Genomic DNA, 25469 nt, shown 5'->3' on the forward strand with positions numbered 1-25469 from the left:
CCCCATCAGAAATCACATACTATATTCAGTATGCCAAATTACTTTATTATGTCCGACTCCGAAGTGAAACCCTACTGCTTAGCAGGCTGAAAATAGCATGCCGTGTATTAGTATTAGTACCGGTATGTGGTCTGGTTTCAGAGAAAACCAAGGTACTCTTGCAAAACATACAAAATGGTTACTTGAATGGTGGTTAAACCATACGCCACCTTGACAATTCAGTTAGTTGACTTGACTGACATTATATCCAGAGCTTTGGAAGGCGAATGGAAAACCTGGGTTCCCGAGGCTAGTGCTTTGGTTATCTATTTATTTCAATGACTATTAAATAGTTCTAATGTAAGAATTTCACTTTTTTTTTTAAACAAATTGAATATAATGTTTTTTTCAGTTACACCAAGACATGTTTTGCCATTATTCCACCAAATGGTGCAGTTCCCATACCAGGCGGTGTTGCCACTCGCCAGAATGCTCTCGATGGTGCTGTTGTAGAATGATAGGATGCGGGGGTCACCCTGTCCCTGTATGATTTTACAAAACAAACAACACATTTTTAAAACTAGGTGTTTTAATCAGGTTTTTACCCTGACCAAATCAGATCAGAAAACACATAGATAGACATCAGTTTGATCAATTCCATTTACTAATGCTAATTTAAATATGGTACAACATATCAAGCCTTAAAGGTTTCATGACATGCTGGTCCTTCAAACGTGTATTAAAAGGTTTTAACTGAAATATCCACTCCAGCAAGTGGATGTCCACTGTGACCACGGGTCAGTCACAGCACTTTTCTGAGCCTAATTATTCCGAAAACCGCAAACTGAGTTGCATTGCTTGATTTTGTGTAACTTATAAATTATAGTTAACATCACCTAGGTGTTCTTCTGAATTTACTGTAGGTTGATTTAGTACAATATACCAGTAAGACTCCCTAATCAGGTCACATTTATACACAAATAGTCCTGTAAGTGCCATTGGTTCCTGGGTGGGTGGCAAATGTATTGCTTACCACTTTGCGTGATTTTAGGGCAAAATCTGTAGGAGCAGTGTCCAAAAATGTGTTTTGCAAAAATCAGCCTGATGGTGGCGCTAGAAGAGGGGCATGTGAGAAATGAGGGGTGGAGGTTGTGTTTTAGCAGCCAAGGAGTGTGTGTGCAAAGGTTGGCATGGATAGGGGCAACGGTGGCTGAGATATGAGTAGGGGGAAAAGTGTGACGTGATGGACAGACTGACGGACATTTATTTGACAGTTCTTCTTCTCTATTAAAATATTGTCTACATATTCTGTCTCTTTCTAATCTGGCAGCAAACGAGCAGTTCTTGCTCACTTTACAATAATAAAGTATAGAACATTGAGGGTAACGAGAGGCTCAAGGTCTTCATTAGTTCAGCTCGTTGGATGTAATAATTAGCGTGGTTGCTATAGGCAACACACTATTGTATTCGGTCCCAGGTTTTTTTGCCATCAAAGCGAACCTGTGTTTTGTAAAAAGTTTGAGCGATGTTATCCGGGTTGTAAGGCTGCACAACAGAAAAGTGACGCTTTTGGTCATGCTTCACTTAACATCACAATATATAATATAAATGGTAAGACGAAATTCGTTTCTCAGAGGATTCCTTGCGTTAGTGCAACCACACTTGCAATTTACCAGCGTTGCACCATTCTTGTTTGAATTGATGATGTAAGACACGTGAATCTGACCACAGAAGACTATCTTGGTCTAGTCTGTTCCATGGTTTGCCGTTTGTGACGTCACAAGGTGACGTTGCGGCGTTGATGAGTTTTGTTCTTAAAAGGCATGTCACAGCTATGTTCTCAGTGTGAAGCAAAGATTGCTGTCAGAAAGAAGATATTTGTACAGTTGCCGATACCTTCAAAGCGTTTATAATGATTGAGGATAAAGAATATGCTTGCAGAAAAGCCTTCTTTGGTGAAGCACAAACAATGTTACCACCCAACCCCGAATCTGCTATTACTGTAGCCGTCTCCCCCCGCACCTTGTTCAACATGGTAGAAGAAAGGAAGATTTATGAGACCGAAGGAGTAGAGAAATACATAGCCTATCAAGTGGCGCATGAAAACGATGTTATGATGCCAGGAGATTCGTTTTCATTTGTCAAGGCATTAATGACAGTCAACTCGAGGCTGAGGGAACTCTACCCAGACAGTGAGGAGTTGTTTGACATTGTCCTGATGACTAACAGCCATGCCCAAGTTGCAGTCCGATTCATAAACAGCATTAGTCATTACAATTTGGCCATAGAGAGATTTTGCATGACTGGAGGACAGAGTCCCATTAGCTACCTGAAGGCCTACAACACCAACCTTTACCTTTCCAAGGACCCTGAGAAAGTTACAGAGGCAATTGAAGCAGGCATTGCTGCTGCCACAATGTATTCACAGGATAGAGACAGAGAGTTTATCGACAACCAACTTAGAGTGGCTTTTGACGGAGATGCTCTGCTCTTCTCTGAAGAGTCTGAGAAAGCCATGAAACAAGGAGGCTTGGACAGGTTCCTTGAGTACAAGAGGAAAAATGAGGGCATTCCACAAGCACAGATTCCCCTTAAGAACTTTTTGGAGGCTCTGGGCAAACTTCAAAAAAAGTTCTATGCCAAGGATGAGCGTAAAAAATGTCCCATTCGCACTTACCTGGTCACCGAGCACAGTGCGGCCAGCTCAGGGGCCCGCGTCATTAAAACATTTAGGAGCTGTGGCTTAAACATCGATGAGATCCTCTTTGCAGCTGGGGCACCCAAAGGGCCACTAGTGAAGAAAATAAGACCGCACATCTTATTCAATGATGAAATGTTCAATGTTCAGCAGACTAGGGAAATCCTGGGAAATTGACCTTACTTTAAGAACGCAATGGTCGAGCAACACTAAATGCAACAAGGTGAAATTCATAAAACTGTATTCCAAACCTGACTGCTTTAGTGTATTATTTGGTTTTATTAAAGCAAAATAAAGTCATTTATATTACATTAGAGATGCTTTAATGAACATGAGCCTATGACCCCTGTGAGGAATATGAAATGACAACCAATAATTGCCCGTGATCCATCTGTCTGCTGGGAAGCATTATTTCATAAACAAATGAGATTGTTTAAGTCATGCAAGTCTGATGCATGGAGAGTATTATAATAGCGATTAAGGTTTCTCCTGGTATATACAGCCAGGTTCTGTATGGGTCAATCATTGAATTGTCTTAAGATACCCCCTCAGATCATTTATATCATCTGCTATTGGTAGTAAGTTGTGGTAGTAAGTGTATACATTGAGGTGAGCAATAAACTTGCATGAGCGCTGATGTGCACCTGTGAACTGATGGAGGAAAACACAAGAAGGAACCAAAGTGAAAAAAGAGCAGCAGACAATTCCTTAGGAGTCTGAGGAGCTGAAGAACGCCACAAACGTAAAAGGTTCAAGCACAGTACCGTTGAGCAGCTTCGATATATCACAGAGGACCTGACCTGGAGTATGCATCTGTGGCAAAGAAGGCGATCTCAGACACCTAAAATGTCAAAATCTTGAAGTCCCCCAGAGCTAAGTGGCAGGGATCATCACCATTGGGTATGGAAATAGGAAGGTTGTGTGTTCGGCTGAGCGTGCCATAGGGAGCCCCTGACGCCGTTGTTTGATTTAAAATAATTGTGAATCGTGGAAGCCAAGCAACACCCTGAAAACTGGCTGTTTGAGATGATGTGGACTGAGAAGCGCTTGAGGTGTCTCAAAGCCCAGGGCTCTAGGCTTGGACAGGGACATGGAGTAGAGACAAAAATATAAAAAATATAAATAAAAGATTAAAAAATAAGAAAATACAAACCACACAAGGAAAAATAACAAAACATTAAGTGGGTTGACGCCGAGAAGCTAATCTTGTACTGTGTGATCAGCCCAACATCGCACAATGTTCATATACTGTTGAATGTTAACCGCTGCTATAGTATAAACAATACAGGGAAACTGTTAATATATAAATACACAGTATCGCGCACATGGGTCATGTTTATGTGACAACTATTGTGACTACTTGCTACTTTTAGTATATATATTAGGTAATGTTACAATGGTTGCTATTGTATATCTAGCATACAGTACACGTTTTCAAAACGTTTTTCAGTATATGCTTCATTTATATACATCCTTTTTTTCTCTCTGCCCTTATTATGTTATGCTGAAGTGAATACTGTTTAAGGCTGTCTATTTTTTTATTTGTACCATAGTTTTTCTTTTATTATTATTACTATATAGATTGTCACTGTTGTCAGCACAGCAAAGATCTGATCTTCATTGTCATACAGTTACAGCTTTGAGGTCAGCCGACCAGTTATTTGCTATTGGATATCCCAAATTCTAAACAAAACATCAGGCCTTTGCTGTGGCTCCCCCTAGGCTCTGGAATAACTGGTCCAGTTCAAAGAAAAATAAATAAAAGTCTCCTTAAAACTCTGTCCTCTTTACGTGTAATGTGCTGTAACAATGTTTTTATTTTGTTCATTTGTGTAAAATTCTGTCTTGTTTTTCTCAATTGCAATGTTTTTTGGCTTATTTTTTTTTTATTATTTTAACTTGCCTTTTCAAGGAAAGTACAACTCTGGTCCACAGTTTTAAATGTGCTGTTTGGAAGAGCATGAGAATGGTCGTTGCCTAACCTAAAAAGTGTGCTCCTCTGAGTGCATATCACCACCAGGCCAGGTTGCTTACCCAGGGCTGTGTCAGTCGTGGGGTACAGCCATCAGGACACGAGGTAGCTATTGGCAGATATGAATGACCTGGAGTTTTGGAGGTGTTCTCTGATAGGCCCCTCAACATGCGATTAAAATTTGATGAATGGTTGCATTCATGATGTACAGTATAGTGTTTTTTGTTGTTGTAGGAAATAGGCCCTGCCTACAAATATTTCTAAATATTTTCTAATAAAAAGTCATTGTCATATGGCCCACAAGACCATGTTTTGCCTAATATGGTGGTGGTTATCACATTTTGTCAAGAAAAAAGTAACATTTTGTATTTGTGGCACCCCTATGGCTATGACATCCCGTTTGACTCTTCTCAGAGGCCCCTCAAAGTGTGAATCAAATTTGGGGCAACCGCACCAGACAGACACGCACACAGAGCGAAAACATGATCCCCACCCCTGGCTTTTCCGGCCTGGAGGAGATCATTTGTCAAAGTTTACTGGAAGCAAATCATGTTTGATAAGTGGTGTGGCCTCTTATAGAGCCACCATGAGGAAGAATATGGAATATGGTGTGGAGGTTCGTCCTTGGTCAACTGGGGGTGTGTGCGCCAGTTTCATGCCGGTTGGTCCAGCTGTGCCAGAGATTAGCTGCTCATGCCCTGTATAAAGAAGATGGACAAATGGACAAGTGCAAAAACATAGTCTCCGGGCTTTCGGTCGTCAGGCCTGGCTGAGACAATTAAACCATCAACTGTTTATCAGGTAGGTTAGCAGCACTGAGTTAATCAATCATGTTTTACTTCTGTATATGTCATAGGTATTTAGTTTAACATTTAATAAAGATGATGTACTTGAGCAATTAAAGGCAATTCAAGTGGGAATTCCCCCTACCACAATGCTTTCACCTGACAGAGAGTTTCGTGAAACCCAACTGAGAGTGGCCTTTGACGGACATACTATCCCAATGAATCTGAGAAAGGCAGCTTGGACAGGTTTTTTGAGCATGAGGATATTACACTTTCCCTGGGTCCTCTTAAGGGTTTTCTGGAAGCCTCATGGGGAAACTCAAGAATTCTATGCGAGAGAACACTGCCCTACAAAGGCAGAGTGCAGTAACTACGTTTTGGGACACACCGACTTATTTGTGTCGCCCAACGGTCAAATTAGCCTTCTTGATATTGGGGGATGAACAATTACCTCAAGAACAGATGTACAATCAGTGTAATATCTTTTATATCTTTATCTCATTTGGCTGATAAGCTGTAACACTTTTAAACCCATTTTTTGGTGAAATTCGAAAACGTAGTTACTGCACTCTGATTGTCCCAGAATTTGTACCTCGTCACAGAGAACACTGTATCCAGCTCATGGGCTTGGAGATTGACATGTGCCTATTTTTCATTTTGCTGTTCAGTTGGGGATTCTATTCTGTATTGGGGTTTTTCAGGCCAAGGACCCCTTAACTGGAAGAGAGATGAGGCAGGGACAGCACTTCTATATTGTATCTTATTTTTTTTTTGCCTACCATGAAACTCGATAAGACGCATTCAAAGCTAGTATAGGCTACCATAGCTTATTGTCTCATCAATGTGTGTTGACCGTTGAGAGAGTTGAGACTAGCTTGGAAGTATCCTGGCTCCAGCTCACCATGCCCAACCATAGAGTTAGTTGTAGCGGTAACAAGTCTGTTCGCCCTCACGGCCGTTCGCCTTAATTTTTTCCACTGTTCTCACACTCACTGTGCAAGTACTGTACTTGTACTACAATTTTGAGGTATTTCTTTTTTTTTATTTTTTAATATTTGAGTATTTCCAATTTGCAATACTTTTACTTCTACTCCATTAAATCTCGGATCCAAATATTGTACTTTTACTTCATCTACTACGATTATTTAAAAACGTAGGTTTTAACGTTACGTTTTAACATTACACCAGATAGACGCCTGAGGCAAACGGCCATGCAGGAGGGCGAACAGACCTGTATTCGTTATAGCTACTGTATATAATATATCTAGATGGCGGACATCCCTGCCCAAACCTATTTATTTCAATGAAAGTTGCTCACCAGACAGAGCATGAAGCACTCGGAAGAGCACTGTACTTCCGCATTTTTCTTGATTTGGGCACAGATATAAAAAGCTAAATACCTCCTCCGCCGCTGCAGTTCATTGGCGCGATTGGTAAAACAGGACGGTAGACACACGCGCAGTAGAGTTAACGTATGGTGCAAAAGCATGGGGGAACCCAAATCTCGAGCCCTGCCTATGTTTCATGCATATTCTGGTTGTGACACAACATCTGCTTTTAATGGAAAGGGTAAGAAGTCAGCTTGGCGGGCCAGGCAAGCCTATGATGCTGTGACAGCAACATTTGTCCATCTGGCAAAGCATCCCTTCCAGCAACTAGCTGTTGACTGCCAGCACTTCCGGGAGCTTGAAAGACTGACAGTCGATCATCCTGTATGACAAATCCAGTCCTTTGAACTCCATCAACAAAAAAAGAAAAGAACTCTTCTGTGAAGAAAATCGAACGATGGAGAAACTACCTCCCACCCAGGATGCACTCCTCCAGCATGTGAAAGTCTACCAAGCGGGCATCTAGGCCACCAGCACACAAAGCCACCAAGTGATTCCTTCTCCAAAGAACTATCTGGATGGGCCAAGGAAGAAGGGTCGTGGGTGCCAGTTTGGCTGACCATTCTCGAGGTTTCCAGAGCTTGCAGAGAACTGATCAGATGTGCCTGTAAAGGTGACTGTAGTACCTGCAAATGCAACAATGCATATTTGGACTGTTCCCCACTTTGCAAATGCAATTGTGACAGCTAAACAGAATGCACAGCTCTATAACATGTTTCAAACTATGATGCATATTCATTTGTATTCTTTGTTGCAATAAAGGTGTTATTGATGATACTTCATGTTCTGTGACATTAACAATGTCAAAATAAGTCAACTTTATCACATTTGGAAGTAATCTGATCATTTTATGATGTATATAGTCTGAAAAATACTACACGGATTTTCACATATTTCATTGATATTGATAGTCTTGCAATTTGATATTTAAAATAGATATTTGACAAGGGCTCCTAGGCTAAAAATCCTTTTGTATGTCCTAAGGAAGCCTCATACTAAATTTGGCGATTTTATCCGCAACTGAATGATTCACCTAAAAAACATGCACTAAGCCTCTGCACTATATGTGTTTTGTCAAGTTCCGGAAAAGACTCGCTGTGATTGGCCAGTACAGGCACTTGGCACTTGGCAGTTGTGTCGAATTCTCACCCAAAAAAAATATTTACCGTATGAGACAGTGCTGGCTTGTATGGGACAACCAAGGCATGGACGTGTTTGCAATGACAACAAATAACACATTCATGAAAGAAATTGAAAAAAAGAAGAAAAAAAATGTTTTTGACCGCAAAAGATTTCGTAAAAGCGATATGCTTATGAGCTGCGCTCTATGCTAGGAGGGCTGCTGGGCAAACTGGACGATAGGGGCAAAGCAATTCATTTGGGATAAATATAAGTAGGCAAATGAGCCTATGTTATTTAGTCTATTTAGGTGCACCAATAGGTCATATATGGCCATGAGTACAAAAGGCACACGTTGGCACAAGTCCAGTTTTGAAGTCAATATGTTCAGATTTTGAGTAAATAGATATTTCTTCTATTCGATAACAGTTGTGTGGGGCAAGTCTTTTATTTAAATATAGGTAATAGGTTTAATACTTACTACAGATGAGGTTCACACAAAGTTTGTCAATATTTCATCATTAAACAGTACAGTACATTCTTAAATTTCCCAATTGCACATACATACCTACACTAAGTAAGCAATACATATAAATACCACTTGCATAATACGCATAGTAGTGCAGGGCTCACAGTGACCCAACCCCACCTCTGTCAGAGACAACACCTTTTGCTAATTGAGGGGAGGGCTGCACTGTATTTTCTTCTTTCATTGTTTCTAAACCAGAAACCAAAAACAAAGGAGTGTGAACCTCTGCTCAGGTCAAACCGATATCTCTGATGACTCGTTGGACTCGATCACTCTGAAGACTCCCACCTTCTCCAGCTTTGAGCTCCTTTTCTCGTCCAGCAAGTCACTTCGATCCAGTAAGTCACTTCGATCCAGTAAGGTCTCCAGGTCCTTGTCACTAATCACCTTCCCCTCTATACTTTTCATCTCCTTTGCAGTGACCCTGATTTTTAACATTTCTATCAGCTCAACCAGATCAATACAGCTCTTAGGCTGGTTCAAGTCTGTCCGTGCTCCTTTGAACTTGTTCTTGTGAATGATCATCTGTTCCAGCTTTCTCTTGGCCGAGGCGCGCTCCAGAATGGTCTGGTCAACGGTGCCTGCTGTCAGCAAGCGGTAGACTACAACAGGCTTGGTCTGTCCGATGCGGTGGCAGCGATCCTGGGCCTGCAGGTCCACTTGTGGGTTCCAGTCACTGTCAAATATGATAACGGTGTCTGCAGCTGTGAGGTTGATGCCCAGGCCTCCTGCTCTGGTACTCAGCAGGAACAGGAACACCTCTGGGTCTGCGGAAAACTTGGCCATGTTCTCGTCTCTCTCTACGTAGGACGTATTGCCATCTAGTCGGCTGTACTGGAATCCTCTCAGGGAACAGTAATCCACCAGGAGGTCCAAGATGGATATCATCTGACTGAAGACCAGCACCTTGTGGCCTCTTTTCCTCAGCTCAGGCAGCAGCCTGTCCAGGATGAGGAACTTCCCTGAACTCGTCACCAGCTCTTCGTCAATCTTGAACTGCTGCGTAGTTGGGTCCAGTGGATACTCCAGCAGGTAAGGGTGGTTGCAGCACTTTCTCAGCAACATGATGATGTTATTAAGTTTCAGGTTAATCTCGGCATCCAAAGGGGTCTGCACCTCCGCTACAGGGCTAAAGCTGTCCTCGTACTCCTTGCAGGCCTTCTCCAGGTAATTCTCCATTTTGCCGTTTGCCATATTGTGGTTCACCAACTTCCAAGTTTGACGCTGTGATCTGCCACTACTCGTCAGCTCAGCTGGTTTCTCTTGTCTGAGCATCTTGGCAATAGTTTTGTTGACCACTGCTGTGTAGAAGGTCTCCTGTTTGACTGTCAGAGGAGCATAGACAATGATCTCCTTCTTCGGAGGAACATCCAACGTCACATCTGACTTCAACCTCCTCAGGAGGAATGGAGTCAGAATCTGATGGAGCATGCTCAGTATGTTCTGCTCCCGCTCATTGGCCACTACATTCTCCGCCTCTGCCCGGATAGTGTCGATGTCGAACCACGACTCAAAGCTCTTTAGGTCATCAAAGACCTCAGGCAGGAGGAAGTTAAGGAGGGACCAGAGCTCAGCCAAGTTGTTCTGCAGTGGTGTGCCCGTTAATAGCAGTTTGTTGCTGGCGGTGAGAGACTTCAGCTCACGCACCAGACGGCAATTCATGTTCTTGATCCGGTGACCCTCGTCTATGATCAGGTACTTCCAGGAGTAACGCTGCAGCATCTTATTGTCATTCATGGCGATTTCGAAGGAGGTGATGACAACTGGACACATGTGGAGGGGGCCCTGAGGCCTGCCGATCTGCTTGAGGAGTTGAGCCCTGTCTTTCGGGTTGCCGTGGTAGAGCTGTATTGTCACCTCTGGTGTGAACCGCTTGAACTCGTTGACCCAGTTGGGCAGGGTGGAGAGTGGAGCCACCACCAGGAAGGGCCCCTTGACCATGTTCTGGATCATCATGGCGATGTGGCCAATGCATTGGATGGTCTTTCCCAGACCCATCTCATCTGCAAGGATCCCGTTGATACCGTTCTGCCATAGCATCCTCAGCCATTCGATGCCGTCTATCTGGTACCACCTCATCACCCCTCCAGAAAATAGTGTGGGCTGTTTGGCAGGAACTGGCTGGCCATTCACTTTCCTGTCGGAGCCCAGGGAATGCTTGGTGTTGTCTGGCATGGTCTCAGAGTGACAGACCTTGATGTCATTGTTGGAGTTTGTTAGCTTCTCTATATCCTTCACATTCAGTGACATGGATGCAGCAGACTTCTCTTTGTCCTCTGTAGTAATTATCCTCTTTGCCTTGGACATGATTTCTTCTTTAGACATGACATCAGCTATTTTGTAGTTGTCATCTCTTTTCCGTTTCTTATTGTTGACATCCTTGGCTGCTGTTCCGTCAGTGCTCCGTAACTTGATACCTTTCTTCTCAAGCCTCTTCTTCTTGAGTGTCTCCTCCTGCTGCTGCTGTTCCATTTTGCTCAGCAGGTAATTGGAATAGATTTTGCTCTTCTCCAGAAGGTGCTGCAGCCTCTTGAAACGCAAGTCATGAGACTCACCCTGCAAGGATTCCTTCGCCTTGCCCATGAACTCCTTCTCCTTTCTCTCACTTTCCTTAATTAACTCCTCTTCTTCCTTTTCCATTTGCTTGGTGATAACTTCTGTCCCCTCAGATTTCACAGCGTCATTATGTCTCTCCATAGAACGTATACTTCCTGTCGCAACACTGGCACCGTGGCTCTGAACCTTGCACTCTTCCACATTTTCTGCAACGATGGTAGAATGCTGGCTGCCTCGTTGGAAATAACTGGAGTTAGTTTCACCAATTTCAGCCAAGTGATTTGCTGATGCAGTCTCCATGGCTGTACCAAGAGGCTCCACCAACTTGTCAGGTTCGAAGCATTTGGTGAATGCATTTTGAGATTCATGCTTTACACAGCTCATAATTGCTGCCATATCCGAAAGTCAACAATATGAAAGGTAATTTGGCTTTCAATAAAATGTATTCATTCAGGGTGCAGTTCTTCTTACGCAAGATAAGGCTGCTCTCCCTCATTGTGCAATGTAAACTATTTTATGTTAGCAGTGACCTTTATTCTGACTTTGCATTGTGATTGGTTGAGAGACATTGTCAAAGTCTCCAAATATGGAAATATACAGCTTGTTTACCTTTCCTTTCTTGATGTCAGCACCCGTTGTCAGAGTACTTACTCTATGTTGTGATGCATCAACTTGGAGGCCAAGTCTATGACGTCATCTATCCTATATAAAGATTGACTTAAGGGAGGGCCGTTGGACCTCTGACATCACCATGTCACCATGACTCAGTCATAACCAAATAAGGAGTTCCCAATGCAGCCACGCCCAACTATGGAGTGTGTTGTCTAACCTTAATGTGTCGTCATGGCATCAGGTGCAAACAACTCAGTCAGCTCCATATATGGGCACAAAAGGGGGCATTCCCATATATGGGCATATACTGATGACATCAAGGATCTCCATATATGGGCATAAAAGGGACAACAACAGACAGATGCAAAGATCTCCATATGGGCATATACTGATGACATCAAGGATCTCCATATATGGGCATAAAAGGGACAACGACAGACAGATGGCCTACTGGTCAAGGCGTGTGTGTGTGTGTGTGTGTGTGTGTGTGTGTGTGTGTGTGTGTGTGTGTGTGTGTGTGTGTGTGTGCACTGTGTGTGCGTGTGTGCGTGCCGCTCAAAAAATAGAAAACACCAACATAAAGGACATACACTAGAACGACTGAGTATGTGCGCCTAATGTGCACAATGTGTTCTCCTTGAAAATGTCTACCATGCAGCACTACGATTTAGCTTAGGTTTTCGGACACATCACTGCATGTTGTATGAGAAGGTTAGTTGTTCATCCTTGCAAAATTGTAGAAGGAGGAGCATTGGTATCATTTTCTTTATAAGGCTACTGCCTTCTTACTTGTGTTCTTTATTGACTCTTAGGCCCACTATAGTGTTTAACCTGAGATCTGATGGAAAGTTCATATACAAAATTCCCACATCTAATAGTCTGTGAAACCGTTTGTGTTTGCATCATCTTGGTGTAAGCTATAGAATCTTAAACTCTCTTGCCAGCAGGCTGTTTTTGAGCGGTGAGTGGCTGTGCGTGTGTCTGTAGCCACTTTTCCTCAGCGTTTTGCCATAGCAATGTGTTTTCCTCAGCATTTTGCCAAAGCAATGTGTGTGTGTGTATAGCCTGTATTACATCACCAATTACATCCTAGACCTATCTGTAGCCACTTTTCCTCAGTGTTTTGCCATAGCAATGTGTTTTCCTCAGCGTTTTGCCAAAGCAATGTGTGTGTGAGTAGCCTGTATTACATCACCAATTACATCCTAGACCTATATCCTAGTCTGAAGACGTTATGACGTCTCATTGCTGGGCTTTAATGACGGCTGTCCATTCATCATTTATCAAACTCAAAAATCCAAAATCTATATGCATAATATTGTGATATGAGGTGGCAGTCTTTACAGACAACTATATTACTCAAAAAAATAAATATATATATATTGACTAAATAATGAAATAATTAATTTGAAATGTACTTCAAAGCAGCACCATAACCCATTTGAACCAGACAGATCTCAAATGCCCCTGAATTGTAAAATGAGTGTGAAAAAAGTACTGATATAGGCTAGTAAATTGACTTTACTTTACTTTGGCCCCCCAATGCAAAGTGGACAGACTTATTATTAGAATGTAAAAACAAATTAAACATACAAACAGCTTATATTTCCTTTTTGTTATTTAATATAGGCCTACTTTTGCTGCTCCTGTATTGATAATCTCTTGTTGTGCATTATGTCTTGATTTGAAGAATTTAATACAAAGGACCACAAAGGTTTTTTGTGTAATCCTTTGGCATTATGACGTACCTTTGGCAAAAGGAAATGGTTAATAGATTATTCAATCAACTTTACTTTACTTTATTTATTTATTTGGACAGGACAGTACCAGTTAATGGACACATTGACATTGACATGTTGCATAATAAATACAAACATACAAAAATCTCAGTGTAAACCAGCCGGAGTTAGCTAAATTTCATCCGTTGTCCTCACATAAAACAAGAAACAAAACAAGACTAACAATAACAAGAACAGAACAGTACAGGGCGAACAAAACACAACTTGAAATACTGTTCCTACGAAACCTTGCATGTAACACCATGTATGGGCACAAAGATCTACCCTTTGGCTGCACCTCATTGGCTAAGGGCCCTGCCTTTGTACTGTCGAGGAGAACTTGACTGATAGATAGATGCCTTTGTACTGTTGAGGAGAACTTGACAAATTGTGGGCTCGCTTTCAGCGAGCCCAAAATTAATCAATAGGTGCCCCTCTTTTTTGATGATGGGATCAACTTGCTTTGCCATTTTGCATATCAAGTGCAGAGAAAATGGTAGAATAAACAAGAATGCTTCTTTATTTACTGGTCTTTTTTGGGTCAGATCTTTGGAATTAGGTCATTGGAATTGATGACGTAAGATGGGTGGGTCTGACCACATGAGACTCGATATTATGAATGCCACAACTCGCCATTTGTGACGTCATGAGGTGACATGGGTGGTTCATAAATTTAGTCCTTACATAAAAGGCACATCACAACCATAAAGTTCACAGTGTGTAGTCTAGTCTCCAACGTACGGAACAAAATAGAGCACAAGAACAGTAAAGGTTTTTTACAGCAACCTTTCAATAGGTTAAACGATTTGTAAAAATGACTGAAAAACCATTTTTCCAACTAACTAACTGCAATGATGAGAAACAAAAATCACCGTTACCACCTGACCCAAGAAATGCTGTTACTATAGCCATCTCCCCGCGCACCTTATTCAACATGGTAGCAGAGAGCGGGATTTATCAGAATCAAGGAGTAGAGAAATACATAGACTATCAGGTGGAGCACGAAAATGAGATCATGGGACGAGGAGATTCTTTTCCATTTGTGAAGGCATTAATGACAGTCAACTCGAGGCTGAGGGACCTCTACCCAGAGAGTGAGGAGTTGTTTGACATTGTCCTGATGACTAACAGTCATGCCCAAGTTGGAGTCCGAATCATAAACAGCATTAATCATTACAATTTGACCATAGAGAGATTTTGCATGACTGGAGGGCAGAGTCCCATCGGCTACCTGAAGGCCTACAACACCAACCTTTACCTCTCCAAGGACCCTGAGAAAGTCACAGAGGCAATTAAAGCAGAAATTGCCGCTGCCACAATGTATTCGCCCGACTATGAAAGAGAGTTGAGTGACAGCCAGTTGAGAGTGGCCTTTGACGGAGATGCTGTGCTCTTCTCGGATGAGTCTGAAAAAGTCTTGAAACAAGAAGGCTTGAAAAACTTCTTTCTTCACGAGAAGATAAACCAAGACATTCCTCTTGCCCAGGGTCCCCTGAAGGGGTTTCTGGAAGCCCTGGGGAAACTCCAGAAGAAGTTCTATGCCAAGGATGAGCGTAATGACTGTCCCATCCGCACGTTCCTGGTCACGGCCCGCAGTGCAGCCAGCTCCGGGGCCCGCGTCATTAAAACACTAAGGAGCTGGGGCCTGGAGATTGACGAGGCTCTGTTCGCCGCTGGGGCCCCCAAAGGGCCGCTCTTGAGGAAAATAAAACCCCACATCTTCTTTGATGACCAAATGTTCAACATCCAGGGGGCCAAGAAGATGGGAACCATCTCTGCGCATGTACCATATGGGATTGGACAGATTGGACAGTCACAGAGTTATCCGCAGCACCCATCGCAGCACCCATCGCAGCACGCATCGCAGCAGCAAAGTGGACAGTCTTATCAACAGCAGCAGTCTGGACCAACACAGAGTTATCAACAGCAGCAATCTGGACCAGCACAGAGTTATCAGCCATCACAACAGTCTGGACAGAGTTATCAGCAGCAGTCTGAATCAAGGCAGACTTATCAGCACTATCCCACGCATTTGTCACAGTGAATGAGCAGCTTCTCCTGAACACTCTTTCTGACCTTGGCATCACTGGGGCAGCACTCAGGGGCAGTCTCCTACCCGACTCTTCAGACCTACCGGGTTTAATGGGAAAAGGTTTGCTTTCGTTGGCACGACTGGTCGTCGACCTCCCAAACCTTTCACGTCTCCCCCTGTTCTGTTCCTTTCATTGGATTCGGGTTGCTGCTCCCGTCCAGTACAAAACGTTGGTGTTGGAGTACACAGCAACCCATTACCTTCAAGATATGATCAATCCAGCTCTACAACACTTCCCGCTCCCTTAGATCAACTAAGACTGAATGTGGAACTGCACACTCACTCCCAATTTTCCACCATAGGCAGAAGACTCCACCTCACCCTCTAGCACTTATTCCTCCTATCCCTTTTTATCAGTTTAGTTCAATAGATGCTAGTTTACTATATTTTTTGTTTAGTTGTTTTCAACAAGTGTTAAGAATGTTATTTAGAAAGCACGTTGTTTAGACAGATGCCAGGTTCCTTTGTTCACCTGGACTTCTTTGAGGCACTGCATTGTTCTCTGTGCACTGTACTAATTAATGTACTTTAGTCACTAAAGACTAGAGTTCATGCTTACGTAAATTGTTATTGTAATTACCACTTGAGTATAGCCAAAGAATGAGAAGTTATCGTCCACTGGAGTGAATGCATTACCTGCTGAAACGGGACTGCCCCATAGGTCGAACTCCCGTTGGGTCGACTGAGGTTAGGGTTAGGGTTAGGGTTAGGTTTAGGCATAGTTTTACTGGGGTTAGGGTTAAGGTTAGGTTTAGGTGGTCGGACCCAAAGGGAGTTCGACCTAAGGATATGTTACCGCTGAAACTTGAAAAGATCTGAAAACACTGCTGCATTAGAAAATACTTTTCAGTTTGTATATTATTATTCAGGAAAAGAGAAAAGAAAAGAGAGGAGAGGAGAAGGGCCCTTTGGGTGTGGTGGAGAACAGTACGGTACCGGTTCTCCACTGTAGAGACTTTATTTTTTTACTGAACTTGATGAGACGGAAATGTACCCCGTCCACTGGAAGGGTTACTTGGGCAATAACAATAACCCAATGTCACGAGCGACAATGACCAGGAAGAAACTATCGGTAAGAAAGGGGAGGCACAGGTGTGCACTTACCCAGCAGATGCCCTCTTAGCCAAAAAGGTCTTGTGTATATGCAGTCAATAAATAGAACATATGGAAAAACATCCATGCATTTTGTCACATTGTTTTTTTATTGAACTTTAATTTTTATAATCAAAGTCAATAGGGGTCACATTGGTCTGTACTTGTCCACATTTGGAGAGGTTTCAGACCAATATGGCCTCCATTGAGCGGTATAGGACAAACCTGAAAGCTCAGTATCAATAATGGTGTGAAGGTTTCCTTTGGCTACATTTTTGGAATTCCTCAGCAGGATGCACAGAAAAGATCTGTGGTGCGGTTCGCCTCAAAGTGGATGAAATGAAGACAAGGGCAAGCAGTGCCCCTCAGTGAGGCTCTCCCCACTATACATGGATGTATATATGCTCTGGATGTCTCTGTGATTGTTTATTTGTTTGTCTGTCCGGGGCCAATCCCACAAACTGCTTTAGCGATCAGCGCCATGTTTCTTGTGAATACTGTCAATATAGGCCAATTAAGGGAGTGCCTTTTTTCAATTTGTTTAGATATTTTTTTGCCAACAGAAAAATGTATAATGAAATGTTAACCCACACACAAATAATTCACATTTTTATGTCAAAAGAGATGTTTTACTAAAGTGAGGCCCTAGGCTACCGTTTCGTAATTTAAATGTTATTGTATTAATATAGATTTTTCTTTCTCTTGTGTAACTATCATGTGAATTTGTTGGCCATTTTAAAATGAAATGGAAGAATTCTTGCCCTGATTTGGGGTATCTATGTCATACTGTAGATAACTGATGTCACAGACTGGCCACATGAAGTCAGATATCCACATGGGGGCCATCCATGCATGCCGTTTCTTAATTTTGAGCGGTGGTAAAGAGTGGCTGTGCGTGTGTCTGTAGCCTTTTTCCTCAGCGTTTTGCCATAGCAAAACGTGTGTGTGTAGCATAGCCTGTACATCCTAGACTCAAATCCTAGTCTGAAGACGTTATGCAAGCACGACCACCGCTCACTTCACATTGGGTGTGATTTTTTGTTTTTACAGCGGCTCTCTGTAGGAGGCAGATGGGCCTGTGAGTGTGTGTGTGTGTGTGTGTGTGTGTGTGTGTGTGTGTGTGTCCTAGGCTGATCTCGCAAACTGCTGTACCTGATAAGCACCAGGTTTCTTGTCCTTGTCAGTACGCCAAGAAGTACCTCCACACGTTTCTTTCCCCACATCTGTGACCAAATGCCACCAATCGATTGTACAAAACTTTAGAATTTTTGTTTTATTTATATAAGTACAGTCGAAAGTAGTAAGTAGAGAATTATAGCTATATCACTTGCATTATTATTATCTAAGCAACCGAATGGACCAAGGTACAATTCCACTATTCACACTTTAAGTGACAGTAAATCTATGAGATTACATTGCATGTCAAAGCCATATATGATATTCCTGAAATACCTTCTTTTGTCTCCACGTTGACTTTTGAGCTGTGCTGCGCTGCATGCTGTGTTACACCAACTACTACATTTTTATTTGTACGCAACCACAAGACGCTCATGTAATGACAAAGGGACAGGAAAGTGTCTTGGGAAGACCAACTTGAGTAGACATTTAAAGTGATTTTTGTTGATTTTTGTTGAAATAAGTGTTGAATAGCTCTAAACGCTGAATAATCATTCCTATAGTGTGTTTGTTCAGTAACGGGAGTCATCCCGTCTCTCCAGCTCTTTAGTGGAAAATGAATTTTCAGGTCCAATAAGGAGAGGGAACTCATACGGGATAGAGTAGGCCTATAGTCCAGGGATCTTCAACGTTTTCAGGCCAAGGACCCCTTAATTAAGCGAGAGATGAAGCAGGGACCCCCACAACCTTTTCATAGATTCTGTATAGTTTCATTGTTTGACCGCACAATCATCAGTGTATTTTGGATTCATGTCAATGTGTGTTTTCAGATATTTAAGCACTTGAACTGTCAATACTTAATAAACTTGACCTTTCAGTCTGCTCTTTTTCCCCTCTAAACCAAAGCTCTTTGCTAAAAATAGCTGATCTACAAGCTCAGAGCTTGTAGATCTGCTATTTTTGGTTAAAGTTCTCAGAATATGGACACTATAGGGTTCAAGTGGTTAATATAAAAAACGAGAAAAATCACTCAAAGATTTGGAGGACCCTGTTCAAGACCCATGGAGTAGTCTGAACTCTGAATACCAGCGCACACACATTAAAGAGAGCAGTGGGTGTGATTTTTTTCTCCCTCCTAACTTTTTTAATCACCATGGCATTGTTTTAAATCATAATAAGGTTTATTTGGCCAGGAATGTAAGTACTGCTAATATGTATGATTATGTACATTGTATAATCATAAATAAACTTTAACTTGTTTTAGCTTTGAAAAACAACTGTTAATGCTCTTTTCCTTTCGGCTGTGCCATTCAGGGGTCGCCACAGTGAATCGTCTGCTACCATCTCTGTCCTCCACCTCCTCTTCTCTCACAACTAACACATACATGTCCTCTTTCTCTTCATCCATAAATCTCCTCGTTGGTCTTTCTCTAGGCCTCCTGCCTGGCAGTTCCAACCTCAGCATCCTTCTACCAATATACTCACTATCCCTCCTCTGTACATGTCCAAACCATCTCAGTCTGGCCTCTGGCTTTATCTCCAAAACATCCTATCCATCCAACTTCCAGCTCTGCTTGCTGTCTTTTCCTCAGTGCAACTGTATCTAAACCAGTGTTTCTCAACCACTGTGCCTGGGGACCTTTGGTGTGCCCCTCTCTCTCTCTCTCTCTCTCGCTTCCAGTCATCCAGGTTCTCCATACGGTCAAGTGTGCCCCTTGAAACTGCTTGAAAGCCAGTGTTGTATTTATCATTTTAAAAATGATTGAAACTAGTGAAAACAGCAGATCTACAAGCACACAGCGCCTCGCACCACTACTGGTGTGTGACAGCCTTGTATGATGAAGCAGGGCTTTACTTTGCGAAGAAACGTACACATTTGAAACTTGGAGATACAAGGTTTCTTCCCGACAGTGACGATATTTACACCCCCGTATTATGTTGGTGTGCCCATGGATTCTTGGGACATGAAAAGTGTGCCCATGCAGAAAAAAGGTTGAGAAACACTGATCTAAACCATACAACATAGCATGGTCTCACCACCGTCTTGTCCACTTTTCCTAGCTTCACGTTGCCAGACAGAAAATTGCCCTGGGCACGCAGTGTGATACAGTCGAGGATACACTTTCCCTTTCATTCTTGCTGATGCTGTCCTATCACGCACCACACCTGACACTTTTCTTCACCCGTTCCAAACAGCTTGCACTAGTTTCTTCGCCTCTTTTCCACACTGTCCACTGGTCTGGAATGTTGACCCTAAGTACTAGCCTGGTAAACCACCCGGTCGCGGAATTCTATTTCATTTTCAGCTGAAAATTAAATTAGATTTCCACGACCGGTTTACCAGGCCTATTTTATGCTTTAACTATCTTTGCTTCTGGGGGGTCCCCGATACATAATATTTTGAAATGGGGCCAAACACAAATAATTCTAGGGGTCCTTGACATGAAAAAGTTTGAGAACCACTGATGAAAGAAACATGAGTTTTTCAAAAAGGATTTGGAAGACTTCCACACATTGACGCTAGTACAGTATGTCACAGGGACTTAACCCCAATCCAACCCTTGATGCTGAGTGCCAAGCAGGGAGGCACCCGGTCCCATTTTTCCCGGCCGGAGATCGAACCCTGACCTGCCAGGCTCAGGTTGGACACTCTAACCACAAGGTCACTAAGCTGGTTAACATTTGCTTTACTGTACTTAAGTACAGTACTTATGGCCCTGTTTTGTCGTCTTGCTTTGTATCAGTGGTTCGCAAACCTTTTATGCTCTAGTACCACCTTTCCTTGACTTCTGAATCCAAGTACCCCCTTTTAATGGCTACATTTAGCAAGGAAACCATAGCTGGCATATGATACTATGAATGAATGATATAGCCCACTTCTCAACAAACATCAGAACTGTCTCCATAAAATGATATAAAAAAGATTGAGTTTTGATGTCAATATCTAAATTATGAGTACATATTGCTTCTTCTTGTTATGACCCTGGGTCATATTATGTGTATATTCCCCTGTGTGGTGTTGCCCTGTGTATTGTATTTTGTCCCTCAGTGGTGTGTCTATATTTGGAAACATTGACAATGAATGTCAGCCACTCTGAGGTCAGAACTAATTGTGACGTCGGCCCTGATATAAAAGCTGCTGATGGCACATTCATATCATTGAATTCCTTTGGCTTGATTTTTGCTTTTTTATTTGGAACATTCCATCCAATTTACGGTACCAATCGAAGGAGTAAAAACAGCACCATTAGAAATGGTGACAGATGTACAGCTGGCCATATTCACCAACATGCTGGCCGTGTCATTATTTATGTTGGTTTTCATATACCACTACTTTGCCAACCCCAGGAAAGAGCGTTTTGGTTCAGGTTCCTGGGTAGCGTTCCTGGGTTTTGACGTTCTATGTCTTTACTATGCCTTCTTATCATCACGCTAGGTAGACCTACTCTGTTAGAGCTATCTCCGCCAGTCCGGAAGTGGACATTATGTTTTTACACCTGTCCCGTCCGTGTGTGGCGACTGCTGGACTGATTGGCCTGAGACGTTGCACACTAGTCTTAGGTTGATTAGCAGGCCATGGAAGAACCTCCACCCTACTTTTTTCTAACCGCCACTACATCCGGCTTTGTGTGTATGTATGTATGATATGAGCACACAACTCCATGTATGGAGATAACTAAAGTCACGGACAGAACGGCCCATACAAGGAGATATGCATGTGTGTCGTGTTTGATACCATGTGAAGTGAGCCGCACAAGTGCATTTTTTCCCATTATCTTCCTTATGGTGGGGCACTATAACAGGGACTTTATGTTTTGGACTATATCTTGAACTGTAGGTTGTATGGGGGTAACAGGGGCATGTAGCACTTGTAAGAGGGCACCAAGCAAGCTACAGCACGTACAAATGAGCAATACCCCCAGAGTCTCCCAAGATGAGGGGAGGAAGAGAGACTCACTAGGATGGATTCAACTGCAACAACGAGGACAGTGACACAGATGCAGAGAAGGCTCTAACAAACTAGCCTGGCGTTGCCAGACCGATGGCGTGGATTCGCTTGCACGTTCCTCCGTGTTGTCGGTCTGGGCCTCGGGCCGTGGGCGGAGAGTGTGGGGGGTCGGGGAATGGCCGGGTCGGTCAGGGTCTGCTTTTCACTGTTGTACGGACAGCAGTTGGGACGTGGTCACTGATTGGTCCGTCGTTTTCTGGTTTCTCACACTCTCTGCCTATGGGCCGGGGTCTGGGCTGGTGCCATGGAGGGCCGTGTGCGTGGATCCGTGTTAATAATACCATGCTACAAACAAACCACCAATCAAACCATAGTCCTAGAGACCTCTCAGTGCCTGCAATCCCCCAAGCATTCACAAGGCAGAGAGAGCCTCCTGTTGGCTCTGGCATAGGGGAGAGGACAATATGAAGCCTGGAGGAAAGGGGCAGGCCAATCACTGCTGACCCGCCAACTGGAGTGTTTTGTGGATAAGGGTCGAAACACTTCAAGAAGCATGGGGATCACCTGATGACCTCTCTTCCAGGCCAAGGCTTTATCCATTAGAAATGGATCATAATCGCATCTTTGATGTATTTACAAACTGAAACAATCTAAATGTTTTCCCTGGATGCCATGGATCATGATGCCATACTCATTCCGACCTGACAAGATCTTTTTACTACTACGATTTTGTCCAAGACGCACACAGATCGGTACACAGTCGTGTGATCAAGATTTAACCCTTCTGATTGGCTACGGTTGTCTTCCAAATTTTCCAGAACAAATCGCCCCAAATCCTGAACCCAGCGTCCAATCAGATCCAAATGTTAATCACACACCGACGGGCCTCTAAACAACACAAGGCCGGATGCCATTTCACCCAGTAAGCCAGATGGCTGCACCCCACATCTGACACAGCCCTGGGTAAGCAACCTGTCCTGGTCCTATGCGCTCAGAGGAGTGCACTTTTCTAGTTGAGCACTTGGTTTAATGGGTGGTTTTTATTTTGACAGTTAATGTGGACAAAATGTGGAATGTGACATTACAGCTAAAATGGCTAATTGCATAGGCAGGCAAAATTAGCCTCACTAACAGAGTTGGCAGTGGTTACTGCTATGATACAGCTATAGGTAAAAGGGTCAGAGTTCTATATTTGGAGCCAATAATAATGCGAGTTTAGAACTAATTGTGACGTCACTACAAATAATATAAAAGATGTTGGTAATGGAGCAGCGACAGTCTTTTGGTGTTTAAAACGTCTTTGATTTGTACTTGTTTGTATTTATTCTGGATTTATCCAAGCTGTTCCTTCAGTGTAAACAGTCAGTAGTTGACCAATTCTCTGTTTGAATCTAGGCAGTACGCAGGCCCTTTGTTTTATACCTTTCATAAGTATATACACCCTAGTTACAGTAACTAGTTGAACACCATTCGTTATGCTTGTTGTCATTGCATTTATTGTTGCCTGTGTGCTGTACATGATTTGTACTCGTGCCAAACCTCTGAACCTGAATGGGGCCCACGTTGTGGTGACTGGTGGATCTAGTGGAATTGGAAAATGCATTGCTATGGAGTGCTACAGACAAGGAGCTTTCATCACTTTGGTGGCACGGGACGAGACCAAATTGATTGAAGCAAAGATGGAGGTTGAGAAATGTGCTATAAATGATGAACAGGCGGTGCTATGTGTATCTGTGGATGTTTCCAAGCATTATCGAGAAGTGGAGATGGTGATAAAACAGGCTCAAGAGAAGCTGGGCCCTGTCTATATGCTGGTCAACTGTGCAGGAACAGCCATTTCTGCAAAGTTTGATGAAATGGAGGTTGATGGCTTCAAAAGACTGATGGAGGTGAACTATTTTGGCAGCTTATACCCTACACGGGCCGTCATACCCACCATGAAGGAACGCAGAAAGGGAAGCATCGTGTTTGTGTCCTCGCAAGCAGGCCAGATTGGCCTCTTTGGCTACACTGCCTACTCCGCTTCCAAGTTTGCTCTCCGTGGCCTGGCAGAGGCACTGCAGATGGAGATAAAGCCGTACAATATCTCTGTGACTGTTGCCTACCCACCTGACACAGACACTCCAGGGCTTGCTGAGGAGAAAAAGACAATGCTTCCAGAGACCTGTTTAATTTCTAAGACCAGTGGGATTTGGGAACCGGAGCAAGTGGCCAAGATTATCGTCAGGGATGCTTTGCAGGGCAAATTCAATAGCTCTATGGGCTGTGATGGCTACATGCTTTCAACACTCACCTGTGGAATGTCACCTGTTACTTCTATCATCGAAGGCCTCACTCAGATAGTGACCATGGGACTGTTTCGGACCATCGGACTCTTCTACCTGAGGAGTTTCAATAGCATTGTGAACCACTGCATGATCCAGAGAGAGCAGTCCAAAGCAGACGATAAGAAGGCATGACATAATAATATAAATAATAAAACTTCCTGCCCAGACCCAACCGCTTAGACTAGGGGGTTTGAAACCTCTGGGTATCCAGCTTGACCGGCTGCTCCAACCAACACAATTGCCCATGATTGAGGGTAGGAAGTCACCAGGTGGAAGGCGATCTCTGTTGCTGCTCGCCACTTCTACAGATTGGTCAGGATGCGTGCATGTTCAGCAGGTAAGAGGAACCAAATTGGTTGACGTGTTCTGCATGTGTTACGCCCCGGCCCAACAGGTGAAACTCATCACTGTCAGGTGAGAAGTGGCTGCCAACTTAATGCGTCTTGGACACACATGCTCGTCTATACCTTCCAACATGAACAACAACTCTAGAGATTAGCAGCAAAAGGGACACTTCATTACACCAGCTCCCCTCCTAATCTATGCACACACGCACGCGCACGCACACGCACCAGTGCTCACTAGTCCCTTCCTAAGATTTTTGTTTCGTTTTTATTTGTTGACGAGGTTGTCAGTACACTTAGTCATCATTTTTAATCTAGTATTAGTTTTCGTCAGTGAAAAAAAGGTAGCTGACTAACATTTTTCGTCTTTAGTTGACAAAATGAACGAGTCAACAGGCTACCTGGAGTAAGAGAAGTTTTCAGATGAGCATAGAGTCTGCACACTGGTTACGCTCCATAAGTTTATTGCTGTTCAACGTTTCGATCTTAATAGATCTTCATCAGGATTCATGTCCTGATGAAGATATATTAAGATCGAAACGTTGACCAGCAATAAACTTATGGAGCGTAACCAGTGTGCAGACTCTATGTCCTTCTTGATGATTCTGCTTGTCTAGCACCTGGGCCACGGATGTGCGTGCTCTACTTTCTTCATAAGTTCTCAGATGAGGGCATTCCTTTTGCCCCATTTGAGTCCTTGAGGCAGTGAAGTAATCCTTAGGATTCACTATTCAGCTTGTACTTTTTGGACACGGTTTGTGGCCCTGTAAAATACCTCAAAGATTGGCAGGGTTGTCCTTTGGGATGAATGTGATGAAACCACAGGAGCACATATTAGCAGCAGAGATAAAAGCAGGCTAGCATTGCTGTTGAAGTGCACGGTAGTAAGCAGAATCATATCATATCACCTAAACCTTTGTGCAGAAACAGAGAGTAAAGCAACAGCAGCTAGCTGAGTGAGAGCTTTGATTGGAGTATGATGGTGTGACATAAAGACCAGCAAATATGTGAATGAGGAGCTGACTGACAGCTGACTACTGCTGGTCCGGGCAAGACTCTTGTGTCCTGCATGGCAAGACTCTTGTGTCCTGCATAAACTAACGCTGAAGCCTTCGTTGTGTAGACAGTAGACA

The 25469-nt window shown here is 43.1% G+C and overlaps 4 protein-coding genes across 4 annotated transcripts; 3 read left to right on the plus strand and 1 right to left on the minus strand.

Moving 5' to 3' along the window:
* Positions 1-1948: 1948 nt before the first annotated feature.
* LOC308290919 (cytosolic 5'-nucleotidase 1A-like) lies at positions 1949-2854 on the plus strand (the record flags this gene model as incomplete). The annotated part of the gene is made up of 1 exon (XM_080732832.1): positions 1949-2854. The coding sequence occupies one exon, from the start codon at positions 1949-1951 to the stop codon at positions 2852-2854; it is 906 nt and encodes a 301-aa protein (XP_080588958.1).
* A 5850-nt stretch (positions 2855-8704) lies between these two features.
* LOC308290920 (lymphoid-specific helicase-like) lies at positions 8705-11167 on the minus strand (the record flags this gene model as incomplete). The annotated part of the gene is made up of 1 exon (XM_080732833.1): positions 8705-11167. One exon carries the CDS (start codon positions 11165-11167, stop codon positions 8705-8707), a length of 2463 nt encoding a protein of 820 aa, XP_080588959.1.
* A 3063-nt stretch (positions 11168-14230) lies between these two features.
* Positions 14231-15460, plus strand: LOC308290922 (cytosolic 5'-nucleotidase 1A-like; the record flags this gene model as incomplete). The annotated part of the gene is made up of 1 exon (XM_080732838.1): positions 14231-15460. One exon carries the CDS (start codon positions 14231-14233, stop codon positions 15458-15460), a length of 1230 nt encoding a protein of 409 aa, XP_080588964.1.
* Positions 15461-23137: 7677 nt separating this feature from the next.
* Positions 23138-24124, plus strand: LOC308290923 (3-dehydrosphinganine reductase-like; the record flags this gene model as incomplete). Its single annotated transcript, XM_080732839.1, has 1 exon — positions 23138-24124. A coding segment is annotated over one exon (987 nt), but the record flags the coding sequence as incomplete, so codon positions are not given.
* Between the last annotated feature and the right edge of the window lie 1345 nt (positions 24125-25469).

Source organism: Nannobrachium achirus, assembly GCF_963921795.1.
Source record: "Nannobrachium achirus genome assembly, chromosome: 9".
Lineage (NCBI taxonomy): Eukaryota > Metazoa > Chordata > Actinopteri > Myctophiformes > Myctophidae > Nannobrachium > Nannobrachium achirus.